At 41.5% G+C, this 13,816-nt stretch overlaps 1 protein-coding gene across 3 annotated transcripts in view; it reads left to right on the top strand.

Moving 5' to 3' along the window:
- DLG5 (discs large MAGUK scaffold protein 5) overlaps positions 1 to 12,963 on the top strand; it is a 179,724-nt gene extending 166,761 nt beyond the window's left edge. For all 3 annotated transcript variants that reach the window (XM_084633105.1, XM_084633106.1, XM_084633107.1), the window contains 3 exons: positions 410 to 519; positions 9,257 to 9,366; positions 12,188 to 12,963. In XM_084633105.1, the coding sequence (XP_084489231.1) occupies positions 410 to 519; positions 9,257 to 9,366; positions 12,188 to 12,291 (324 nt within the window). In that variant the 3' untranslated portion in view covers positions 12,292 to 12,963. The remainder of the gene's footprint in view (positions 1 to 409; positions 520 to 9,256; positions 9,367 to 12,187) is intronic.
- Positions 12,964 to 13,816: the final 853 nt, after the last annotated feature.

The raw sequence follows: 13,816 nt of genomic DNA, 5'->3' as shown, positions 1-13,816 counted from the left end.
GAAAGACTATTAATCTGTTCTTAAAGATGAAAATAAATGAATACCTAAATCCTTTTTTGCAATAGGTTTGAGATTAGTTGATTCCATCTGTTTTAAGCTAAATTTTCAATTTAATATCAATATCCTCAAATAAGTGTCTTTTTTATTAATAGATTTTTTTGTACTCTAAATGGGGTTTATTGTTTCAGGTATTTTTGTCATCCTGAGGATTGATAAATCCTTTACATACAATGCACGTTGTAGTTACTGCCACAACATATTTTATGTGTAAAAGGTGTTGAAAATATGCTTAATGGCCTGTTATATAAATGTAAAACAGAAATTCTGTTGAGTTACTGGGGTTTCACTGGGGAATTAATAGGGGCTTTGTAACTTTGCTTATGCTTTCTACCCCAATGTTTGTTTTTAGGACTGTCATTGTCTGTTGGACATTGCTCCTCATGCCATTGAACGGCTTCACAGTGTTCATATCTACCCTATTGTCATCTTTATTCGGTACAAAAATGCTAAGCAAATCAAGTAAGTGAGAAATATAGCTTACAGCCACTTGTTTTGTTATACAATAATAGTTTGTATAGCCAGTTTCATTGTAGTATCTCAGAAAACCTTTTTAAATGTGAATCAATTAAGCCTTGCAACTCTCTTGTGTGGTAGGAAGACTTATCACCATGCAACAGAGGGATAAAATGAAGGGACGTCTGTAACTTACCATGTTTTGATAGGAAGTATATTAAGTAGTGCTGTTTATTAATCGCAGTTAACTCATGTGATTAACTCAAAAATTAATTGCAGTTTTGAAAATTAATTGTGATTAATTGCAGTTTTAATCACACTGTTAAACAATAGAATACCAATTTCCATTTATTAAAATATTTCTGGATGGTTTTTCTATGTTTTCAAATATATTGATTTCAATTACAACACAGAATACGAAGTGTACTGTGCTCACTTTATATTATTTTTATTATCATTTTACACTGCAAATATTTGTAAACAAAAGAAATAGTATTTTTCTGTTCACCACATACAAGTACCGTAGTGCGATCTCTTTAGCGCAAAATTGTAACTTACAAATGTAGATTTCTTTTTTGTTACACAACTGCATTAAAAAACAATGTAAAACTTTAGAGCCTACAAGTCTACTCAGTCCGACTTCTTGTTCTGCCAATCGCTAAGAGAAATAAAAGCGGCAAAGAGTCCTGTGGCACCTTATAGACTAACAGACGTATTGGAGCATAAGCTTTCGTGGGTCAATACCCACTTTGTCAGATGCATGTAGTAGAAATTTCCAGAGGCAGGTATAAATATACAAGTAAGAATCAGGCTAGGGATAACGAGGTTAGTTCCATCAGGGAGGATGAGGCCCTCTTCAGCAGTTGAGATGTGATCACCAAGGGAGGAGAAACTGTTTTTGTAGTTGGCTAGCCGTTCACAGTCTTTGTTTAATCCTGAGCTGATGGTGTCAAATTTGCAAATGAACTGAAGCTCAGCAATTTCTCTTTGAAGTCTGGTCCTGAAGTTTTTTTGCTCCAATACATCTGTTAGTCTATAAGGTGCCACAGGACACTTTTACAGATCCAGACTAACACGGCTACCCCTCTGATATAAGAGAAATAAGTTTGTTTACATTTACGGGAGATAATGCTGCCCACTTCTTATTTACATCACCTAAGGCCTGGTCTACACTACAAGTTTGTCTGATTTAGCAGCATTAAATCCGAATTAACCCTGCACCCGTCCACACAACGAAGCCATTTTTTCGACATAAAGGACTCTGAAAACTGATATCTGTACTCCTCCCCAACGAGGGGATTAGCGTTGAAATAGACATCGCCATTTCGAATTAGGGTTAGTGTGGACGCAATTCGAAGGTATTGGCCTCCGGAAGCTATCCCACAGTGCACCATTGTGACTGCTCTGGACAGCACTCTGAACTCAGATGCACTGGCCAGGTGTACAGGAAAAGCCCCGGGGACTTTTGAATCTCATTTCCTGTTTGGCCAGGCGAGCTCATCAGCACAGGTGACCATGCAGTCCCAGAATCGAAAAAGAGCTCCAGCATGGACCGAACGGGAGGTACTGGATCTGATTGCTGTGTGGGTAGAGGAATCCGTGCTATCAGAACTACGTTCCAAAAGACAAAATGCCAAAACATTTGAAAAAATCTCTGAGGCCATGCAGGACAGAGGCTACAGCAGGGGCTCAACACAGTGCTGCGTGAAACTTAAGGAGCTCAGACAAGCGTACTAGAAAACCAAAGAATCAAACGGATGCTATGGGACAGAGCCCCAGAGATGCCGCTTCTTCGCTGAGCTGCATGCGATTCTGGGGGGGGCCGCCACCACTACCCCACCCCTGTCCATGGACTCTGATGATGGGGTACTCTCCGCCATGGCTGAGGATTTTGCAGATGGGGAAGATGAGGAGGACGAGCTTAAGGAGAGCACACAGCACACGGTTCTCCCCGACAGCCAGGATCTTTATCACTTTGCCTGAAATACCCTCCCAACCCAACAAAGCTAGAAAAGGGACCTCTGGTGAGTGTACCTTTTTAAATATAATACATGTTATAAAAGGAAGCGTTTTTTAATGATTAAGTAGCCCTGAGGACTTGGGATGCATTTGTGGCCAGTACAGCTACTGGAAAAGTCTGTTAACGTGTCTGGGGATGGAGCGGAAATCCTCCAGGGTCATCTCCATGGCGCTCTCCTGGAGGTACTCTAAAAGCCTTTGCCGAAGGTTCCTGGGGAGAGCAGCCTTATTCCGTCCTCCATGGTAGGACACTTTACTACACCATGCTAGTAGCAAGTAATCTGGTATCATTGCATGACAAAGCCTGGCGGCGTATGGTCCTGGTGTTCGCTGGCATTCAAGCAACATCTGTTCTTTATCTCTCTGTGTTATCCTCAGGAGAGTAATATCGTTCATGGTAACCTGGTTGAAATAGGGGAATTTAATTAAGGGGGCATTCAGAGATGGCCACTCCCGCTGGGCTGTTTGCCTGTGGCTGAAAAGAAATCCTCCCCACAGTTAGCCACCCGGGGGAGGGTCATTGATGCTGAGCTGTTCACATTAGGCTAGCAGGGATCTTCCCTGATACCAGCCAGGCGGTTGGGGGAGAGGGAGAGCGATCATCCCAGAGAACTGGATGGGGCGAGGGGGTTTGTTTGGTTTCTGCTGCTGCACGTTAACAGGAAAACCGCAACACTAAATGGCCAACTCAATGGGCTTTGCTTGGTATGGGGAAGGAGGGGGCTGCTGTTATGAAGGTTGCAGAAGCCAAAAGACTATGGCTTACCATGGCTGCCTGCAAGCCCAATTCTGTTGCCCGGCCCTGCATGTGTGATCTCTAACACCAAAGCCGCAGGCACTCAATATAAGATGCAAAATGCGACCTTGTACCAAAATCACATGTGCTATGCTATGTAATGTGAATAGTGTTGTTCGCTGTGAAAGAGTATAGCCATTGTTCTGTAAAATGTATCTTTTTTTTAATACTTCACTCCCTTTTTTCCTCCAGCAGCTGCAAATGTTTCAAGCCTCCCTCCTCTGTCCCAAAGCCTATCTCAGATAAGGCGGCGAAAAAAACGCATGCGCGAGGAAATGTTCTCAGAGTTCATGCAGTCGTCTGGCACTGACAGAGCTGTGCAGCGGGACACAATAGCAGAGTACAGGATGGTGGCCGATGAACGTGAGGAGAGGTGGCGTCAGGAAGATCAGAGGAGGCATGAGGAAACACTGGGCCTACTGCAGGAGCAAACGGACATGCTCCGGCGTCTGGTGGAGGTCCATGAACGGCAGCAGGATCACAGACTGCCGCTGCAGCCCCTGCTTAACCGCCCTCCCTCCTCCCCAAGTTCCATAGCCTCCTCACCCAGATGCCCAAGAACGCGGAGGGGGAGGCTCTGGGCACCCAACCACTCCACCCCAGTGGACAGCCCAAGCAAGAGAAGGCTGGCATTCAACAAGTTTTAAAGTGGCCTTTTCCTTCCCTCCTACCCTCCTCCCACACCGCACCCAGGCTACCTTTTGAGTTATCTCTCTATTTTTCAGAGTAGCAGCCGTGTTCGTCTGTATCCTCAAAAAAGAAAAGGAGTACTTGTGGCACCTTAGAGACTAACAAATTTATTTGAGCATAAGCTGTAACTCACGAAAGCTGATGCTCAAATAAATTTGTTAGTCTCTAAGGTGCCACAAGTACTCCTTTTCTTTCTCCCTATTTTTATAATCAATTAATAAAGATACATGTTTTTTAAATGACAGTGACTTTTTCCTTTGCAAGCAAGCTGTGATCGAAGGCGGGAGGGCGGGTGGCTTACAGGGAATTAGAGTTAACCAAGGGGGCAGGTTTTCATCAAGGAGAACAAACAGAAGTGTCACACAGTACCCTGGCCAGTCATGAAACTGGTTTTCAAAGCTTCTCTGATGCTCACCGCTTCCTTCTGTGCTCTTCTAACTGCCCCGGTGTCTGGCTGCTCGTATTCAGCGGCCAGGTGATTTGCATCAACTTCCCACCCCATCATAAAAGTCTCCCCCTTACTCACTCAGAGATTGTGGAGCACACAGCAAGCAGCAATAACAATGGGAATATTGATTTCGCTGAGGTCTGAGCGAGTCAGTAAACTGCGCCAGTGACCCTTTAAATGTCCAAATGCACATTCTACCACCATTCTGCACTTGCTCAGTCAGTAGCTGAACAGCTCCTGACTACTGTCCAGGGTGCCGGTGTACGCCTTCATGAGCCATGGCATTAAGGGGTAGGCTGAGTCTCCAAGGATAACTATAGGCATTTCAACATCCCCAACGATTATTTTCTGGTCTGGAAAGTAAGTTCCTTGCTGCAGCTGTTGAAACAGACCAGAGTTCCTGAAGGTGCGAGCATCATGTACCTTTCCCGGCCATCCCACACTGATGTTGATGAAATGTCCCTTGTGATCCACCAGTGCTTGCAGCACCATTGAAAAGTACCCCTTGCAGTTTATATACTGGCTGCCCTGGTGGTCCGGTCCCAAGATAGAGATATGCGTTCCGTCTATAGCCCCACCATAGTTAGGGAATCCCATTGCAGCAAAGCCATCTAGTATGACTTGCACATTTCCCAGAGTCACTACCTTTGATAGCAGCAGCTCAATTATTGTGCTGGCTACTTGCATCACAGCAACCCCCACAGTAGATTTTCCCACTCCAAATTGATTACCGACTGACCGGTAGCTGTCTGGCGTTGCAAGCTTCCACAGGGCTATTGCCACTCGCTTGTGAACTGTGAGGGCTGCTCTAATCTTGGTATTCTTGCGCTTCAGGGCAGGGGAAAGCAAGTCACAAAGTTCCATGAAAGTGCCCTTACACGTGCAAAAGTTTCGGAGCCACTGGGAATCATCCCAGACCCACAACACTATGCGGTCCCACCACGCTGTGCTTGTTTCCCGGGCCCAGAATCGGCGTTCCATGGCATGAGCCTGCCCCATTAACACCATGATCTCCAAATTGTGGGAGAACGCAGTTTTAGAGAAATCTGTGTTCATGTATTCCTCACCTGGTTTTTCAGGTGCTGGTTCTGCATACACTGCACGATAATGCGTGAGGTGTTTACAATGGTCATAACTGCTATGGTGAGCTAAACGGGCTCCGTGCTTGCTGTGCTATGGCATCTGCTCCTGCTCGGGCAATCCAGGGAAAAGGGCGTGAAACGATTGTTTGCCGTTGCTCTGGCGGAGGGAGGGGCGACTGACAACATGGTTTACAGGGTTGGCTTACAGGGAATTAAAATCAACAAAGGGGGTGGCTTTGCAAGAAACGGAATGGCCCCTTCAAGGATAGAACTCAAAACTGGGTTTAGCAGGCCGTTGATTTCACGGAGGGGGGGAGGAGAAAATGAATACAAAACAAATCTGATCTATTTCTTGTTTTGATTCACTTCATCTATCTTCATACATCCTGGTGGCAGCAGACACTGCAGTACGACCACTAGCCATCGTCATCTCCTGGGTGCTCGGCAGAAGACGTGCAGTATGACTGCTGGCCATCGTCTTCTGTTGGCTGCAGATTAAAAGACAGTGCACTGCCGGTAGGACTGAATCGCCATGAGACGAAACTTAAAAGGGAAATGACCTGGCTGAGTCACTCCCTTGTTTGCCCAGGCGCCCCTGACCTCATCGAGGTCAGTTAAAAGAGCACCTTGGACTACGTCGACGATGGCTACCAGTCATACTGTACTGTCCGCTGCCAAAAGGCAATAAACTGCTGCAGTGTAGCAATGCAGTACCACGTCTGCCAGCACTCAGGAGACATACGGTGACGGTTAGCTGAGTGGGCTCCATGCTTGCCGTGGTATGGCGTCTGCACAGGTAACTGAAGAAAAAAGGCGCAAAACAATAGTCTGTCCCTGGAGGGAGGGAGGGAAGGGGGAGCCTGATGATATGTACCCAGAACCACCTGCGACAATGTTTTAGCCCCATCAGGCACTTGGATTTCTACCCAGAATTCCAGTGGGCGGCAGAGACTCCGGGAACTGTGGGATAGCTACCCACAGTGAAACACTCCAGAAGTCGACAGTTGCCTCAGTACTGTGGACACACTCCGCTGACTACATGCACTTAGAGCATTTGTGTGGGGACACACACAATCGACTGTATAAAAACGCTTTCTACAAAACCGACTTCTATAAATTCGACCTAATTTCGTAGTGTAGACAAGGCCTGAAAGTGAGAACAGGCTTTTGCACGGCACTTTTGTCGCTGGCATTGCAAGGCATTTACATGCCAGATATGCTAACTATTTGTATGCCCCTTCATGCTTCGGCCACCAGTCCAGAGGACATGCTTTTACGCTGATGACTCTCGTTAAAAAAATAATGCATTAATTAAATTTATGGCTAAACTCCTTGGGGGGAGAATTGTATATTTCTTAGCGTTTTACCTGCATTCTGCCATATATTTCATGTTATAGCAGTCTCCGATGATGACTCAGCATATGTTCATTTTAAGAACACTTTCACTGCAGCTTTGACAAAATGCAAAGAAGGTACTAATATGAAATTTCTAAAGATAGCTCCAGCACTCATCCCAAGGTTTAAGAATCTGAAGTGCTTTCCAAAATCTGTGGAGCATGCATTTCAGAAGTCTTAAAAGCACAACACTCTAATGCAGAAATTACAGAACCCAAACCACCAAAAAGGAAAATCAGCCTTCTGCTGGTGGCATCTGACTCAAATGATGGAAATGAACGTGCGTCAGGACATACTAATCTTTAGCGTATTTAGCGCATAAATATCTTGCAACGCCGGCTATAACAATGCCATACGAATGCCTGTTCTCACTTTCAGATGACTTTGTAAACAAGAAGAGGGCAGCATTATCTCCTGCAAATGTAAACAAACTTGTTTGTCTGAGCAATTGGCTGTACAAGAAGTAGGACTGAGCGGACTTTCTAGGCTCTAAAGTTTTACATTGTTTTATTTTTGAATGCAGTTTTTTTTACATAATTCTACATTTCTAAGTTCAACTTTCATGATAACTTTCACTACTTGTATGAGATGAATTGAAAAACTATTTTTCATTGTTTACAATGCAAATATTTGTAATTAAAAATAAACAAAGTGAGCACTGTATGCTTCATATTCTCTGTAAAGCTGTACTAGCTATTGGCTAGATTTTCAAAATATAAAGCAACTGCTGCTGTTGAGCACTCTTACAGCTACTGTTTTTGAAAACCAACTTAAATATAATATTGTGAAAGATTGAACTGTTGACACAAGTCCTGATTTCTCAGTGCTCATCAAAATTAGGAGGAGTACTTGTGGCACTTTAGAGACTAACAAATTTATTTGGGCATAAGCTTTCGTGGGCTGAAACTCACTTCATCAGATGCATGCAGTGGAAAATGCAGTAGGAAGATATATAGATATACAGAGAACATGGAAAAAATGGGTGTTGCCATACCAACTTTAATGAGACTAATCAATTAAGGTGGGCTATTATCAGCAGGAGAAAAAAAACTTTTGTAGTGATAATCAGGATGGCCCATTTCAAAGTTTAATTATCACTACAAAAGTTTTTTTTCTCCTGCTGATAATAGCCCACCTTAATTGATTAGTCTAGTTAGAGTTGGTACGGCAACACCCATTTTTTCACGTTCTCTGTATGTATGTGTCTGTCTGTCTTCCTACTGTATTTTCCACCGCATACATCCACTGAAGTGGGTTTTAGCCTACGAAAGTTTATGCCCAAATAAATTTGTTAGTCTCTACGGTGCAACAAGTACTCCTCGTTCTTTTTGCTGATACAGACTAACACAGCTACCACTCTGAAACCTGTCATCAAAATTAGGTGTATTAGCATATTAGCATTGGGAATACCTGTCCTGGACATCAAAAGTTTAATAGTAGGATTTTCAAAAGCACCTAAGTAATTTAGCACAGGTGTCATTAATTTTCAGAGGGATCTGTGCTCCTAGGTCAATTAGATGCTTTTGAAAACCACCTTAATACTAGGACAGTATCTACAATAACACCAACACTGGCCCAGCTTGATGTATTAGCTCAGCATTGCAAAGGCAGGCTATCTGCTTTTCACCCTTTCAGACAGAAACTTGCCTTTACTCACTAACCCCTAGGAGAGCCTCTGTTTACGTTAGGGCTCTGTACCTACCTCGCCCAATTGCTACGGTATCCAAAGTGTGATAGCTAAACATCGGATCTTGGTTTCATACTTATGAGAGTATTTTGTAGAGATGGGCTTGAACCAAATCCATGGATCTAAATGCTTCTGAGTGCTGGAGAAATGTTGATCTGGAGGAGGACTTTACAGCTTGTCCCTAGCTGCCCCTCCACCCCAATTTATATCATAAGATTCTCTGTTTATTTGTAAAGTTTAATAAATGCATTTACATTTTAAGTCCTTTGATAGAGCAGTTTCTTTAGTGTTGTTTTGATAAAGAAGTGTTTTTTTTCAAAGTGTAGGATGATCTGAGACTTCTGAACTGAACTTTAAAACTGGAGAAGTTGGAGGTTTTTTTCTTTGCTTTCACTGAGTGAATTTCTGCTAATGTTCTGCTGTGTTTCCTATTACAGCAATTCATATGCCTTGGCTATCACTTAAACCTGATATTACTGGTAATATTACACTGAATCACCAGACGGCGCTCTCTGTGTGCCTGAATATTAATCAGAGGCTTGGACATTACCATAACTGTATGTAGTTCATCTACAGTCTGTTGAAAGAATAACTGCTAAGCAGACATTTTATTTCTTTTCTTACAGAGAGCAAAAAGACCCAATCTTTCTGAGGGACAAAGTTACACAAAAACATTCCAAAGAACAATTTGAGACAGCTCAAAAAATAGAACAGGAATATAGCAAGTACTTCACAGGTTAGTATTTAATAATCATTTCAGTAAGAACACAGTTTCAGGTTGTTCCACCTAAACTATGTTTCAAAAGAGCCTTTCGTACATAGCAGGTTTTTTTGTGTTTTTTCTCTCCTTTGGTTCTGGTCATGTTTGTGCTCTTAAAGAGAATATAATCTTTTAAAAAAAAAGTCACAACTGCTTAATCTATAACATGGAGTTTTAGTTTTAGTATTTAGAGTATCTTCTATATATAGTATAATGACACCTCTCAAAATGGCTTGGCACAAATGACCCAGTATTGGGAGCATTATGATGAAACTATATAAAGTGTAAGTGTTATTGATGTGACTGTTGTCATAACATTACAACATGCATTGATTTTTTTATTATTATTATTCCTCTAGAGTGTGGTGTATTTCGGAGTTCTAATGTAAGAAAGCTATACTGGGATTTAATGGATTTGGAATAATACATATTGATATGACATGTTATAGGGGTTTTTAAGAAGGCGAGTACACAGCTATTGGAATGGAACCATTATACATAATCATATCAGAGGTCTGTTTTGATGGCATAGTTCATAATATGAGCCACTGAACGTTTGAGGAATGTTTTTGAACATATTTTACCCGAGACAGTGCTGCAGTACTTAAAGGATACTTCAGTTCATTTCAGCACCAAACTCTTCTGCATAAGCTCATAACATTCAGGCTGAAATCTCTGTACTATAGAAGCAAATGGCCCCAACATTACACAAACGGTGCCTAGGAACACAGCATGAAGTCCTTATAACAATATTAATAATTCCTAGCCCTTATATAGAGCTATAGTCCTTAACGTTGCTTTTAATTTAGAAGAAATTCTGCTGTGATTTTTACAGAAGTGGTTTTACACACACACACACTCTCTCTCTCTCTCTCTCTCTCTCTCTATCTTTAGGGACAGGTCTGTCTCTCCATAAGAAGGTATTACTATTACATGTTGAGAAAAGTCACAAATCATTAACAATGGCAGTTTTCCAGCTTAAATAAGAGAAGTACTCCATTTTCAAAGAAGTGACCATGAACCTTGTAAATGTGCACATAACTAGTTTTTATATAACCACATGCTATCCTCTGCTTCTTGTGTATGGATGTTGCACCCCTTTGTTGCATGTTGTCTTAATTGAGGCCAATCCTGCAACAAACCATGTGTGACCAGAGACTCATTGCATGATGAGGGGCCTTAAAGTGTAAGTTCTTTGAGGCATGGACTGTCTGTACGGTGCCTAGCAGTTTGCAGGCCCCAATTTGATGCTCCTGGATGCTACTGAGACAGACAGAACCAAAACAGCTGTGTTGAAACTGAATTATACTTTTGACATACTAAAAATTCCAAGCTAAGATTCAGTGCTTAACTGACATAGCAGGATTCTGAGAAAAAAGTGTGTAGTTTAAGCATAGAGTGATATGTAATCTTGCACGCAATAGCTTTTTCTCCCTGGTGTGCAGCAGACCTACAGATCTGAACCCTGGGGCTGCTTCAGTAACCAACCTTTTTTGGCTAATAGCCCATTTAGGCCATCTTCAGTTCAGAGACTGCACACTTCGTTTGATCTGTATTGCCTTTTAAATGCCCCTTTTTGTCCTTTTTTGAGTCCGTGCATTCTGCTTCCAAATTCTCATGGTGTTGGTGCGGCGCTGTGTGCATTAGAATACCTTTCTGTTGAAGTGGTATTCAAGTGTCTCGGTTCAGACGAGGAAAAGTCTGCCTCTTGCTATTTTTTCCTATTACTCGAGAGAATTGTTAGCTGTGGTCACAGGCTCTTTCAGGCACGGCTGTTAAGATATGCAAGGCACTCTTATGTTTTAAAGCTCCTATGGTCTGCTCTCCCTTGTCTACACGGATTTTTTTTCCTACATGAGTGCTGTTGCAGCTGAACAACTGCTAGAGCAAGGAATAGCAGGCAGACATTAAGAAGTGTCAGTACAGGCAAGGCCCAAGCTTTGGGGATGATTATTATTATTTTGGTTAAGTCCCATTACCTGTTCCTAACTGCCTGCACTAGTTATTTTGAATGGCTTGAGGGTCCTGGGCAAAGTTTATTTTAGTGGGTAACACCGTGATGCAAAACTCTCGCTGTTAATTCTTCAAACTGAGCACTCCAGGACAGATATATCAGGGATTTCTCAACAAAAGGCCCTTGCCTTTTGAACTTGTTCTGCTTGGCATTCCACCGTCATCTGAGTTTGGCATGCCTACGAACACTATGCAAGGTGTATGTATGGCTATTTGCTTCTCTTCCCCCCCCCACCCCTCCCCAACATAGTTGTCTCAATAAATTTGTGGTAACAGCAATGGTGGTTTTATTTAGCTCATCCCTATACAATTAGTTTTAAATATTTGTAAACAGCACCTAGTTGCTACAGCTATAGTCTGTGTGTATTACTATATAAATATTAAACCTTGAACACCCCTTGCTCAACAGTGTGGGTTTATTATGATATTCTGGGGTTCTGGCCATTTTTAGGGGTAATGAACAAATTCTGCCACATGCTTCTGAAAATAGCAAGCAAAGGACTCAGTAACAAAACAGTTGTCTTAGTTGATTATAGCCAGGGCTCTGACTGCCTTCTTTTGTCATTTTAAGGGTTCGCAGGAGAGTCTGATATTAAATACTTAACCTCTCTGCTCTATTTATCCTTGTTATTGTTTTACTCACATTCTTGTATCTGCCAGATATCCAAGTGGTTAATTTATTCATGGTCTGTTGATAAATACTATGTAGGAAAATACCTGGCTATGAATTGCTTTTCCTGGTGCCTGATGTGTGTGATTGTGGTGTTTGTTTTTATTTTTGTAGGTATTGTCCAGGGAGGAGCCCTTTCAAGCATTTGCACTCAGATTATGACAACTGTTGATCAAGAACAAAATAAAGTCCTGTGGATTCCAGCTGGCCCGCTATAGATACTTGCTGTGAAACTCTTCTGCGGCTGTAACTAAACAGTGGGCTTTTCTTTTTGTCCAATGGACACTGTCCATTATATCTCTCTAGAGATGTAAAGATTGATTTTCATGAAGGGGATGGATACACTGAATAAAAAAACATCCACAAGGTGGGCTGGAAGAGAGAGATCACTTTATCAGAAAAACTTGTATTTTATGGTGTGCTTTTATACAAAACAGGATGGGATATAACGTAGGTGTACTTTTTCATAGGAGATTAATTTAGTGATGCTGCGAAACAAAAACCCTTTAGAATGACAAGTTTACAAAATCCTTTTCCAAGTATTTGGTTGTTGTTTACTTGAATGTCTTTTTTTAAGTTTTTCCTTTCCCCAAATGAGGCATATCTCCAAAATGGAGTGATGTTTTTACATATGAATGAATGGTTGTGGGCAGTGTGATTCTACCTTGCAATTCTAACCATTTCCGAGCACGCTGTTGACATGACTACCGGGTAATCACATGGGTTTTGTGAACGGTACATTTTGGGAGTGAGCTCAGAAGGAAGTGCACTCCTCTACAGGGCAGACCACTGTTGATAAAATACAAATGCTTGTCTGTCAAAGATACTGTTTTTTGTTTTTATGCATGGAGCAAATATTTAAACATCATAATATATCTGATCAATCTGAACTTAGTGTGTGTTGAGAAATAATTTTTGGTTGTTGGGCCTAGATTAAGTAGAGATGGGGAGAGTCCATAGCTAGGCCTAGCATGCTGTGTTTGTCACTTTTAGAGACTGTAAATATTGAAAGCTTATGTTGGTGCAATTTTGCAGGGTAATTCTTAAGCATTGTACTTCAGTGTGTAGCATTCACATAGATTTTTATTTAATATAAGAACAGTCACAGTTTTAGGGCTTTGATTAAAAGCCTGTAGGGAGGTACTATAATTGCTAGTGTTGTCACTGTCAACAAATAAGCAATCATTTAGTTTTGGTTCAAGACTTATGTACCCATTGTACCAAACTCCATTGCATCAATTCCTTTTTTGTTTTTGCACTTCTGAGTCTGTGTTCCTAACAAGTTTGTTTTTGTCTCTCTCTAACTGTATGTCATGTTTGTAGATACTGTACTTCAGTTGTTCTTTTGAAGAAGAACTGTTTCTCGGTGACTGTTCCTAACATTTCATTATGTAGCAAGAAGTATTTTTTAGTTTTACCCAACAGTGTGTAGTTTTGCTTTTATTTGCAGTTTTTTTAATTAAAAAAGGGATTCTTCTTGTACAGCTCTTTAAAGAAAAATTTGGTCCTAAATTTTAACTTCTGTTTTCCAGATACTGTTTTATCGTTCAAAATACTTAAAAAAATATAGGAAATGTATTGATGAATTACTGGTAAAAATATTTTACATGTTGTGGGACAGCAATTATATTTTTTTTAAGTTGAGGTCAGAGTTGGACTCCAATGGTACAGTTGAGACACAGGTACAGTTCTGACTTGGATTTTCTGTACTAAAAATAAAAATGTCAATTTGTATAAAAAAAG

The sequence above is a fragment of the Lepidochelys olivacea genome (genome assembly GCF_965140295.1).
Source record: "Lepidochelys olivacea isolate rLepOli2 genome assembly, chromosome: 7".
Classification (NCBI taxonomy): domain Eukaryota; kingdom Metazoa; phylum Chordata; order Testudines; family Cheloniidae; genus Lepidochelys; species Lepidochelys olivacea.
Note: the sequence above shows the minus strand (reverse complement) of the source record. Positions and strands in the feature narration are given on the sequence as shown.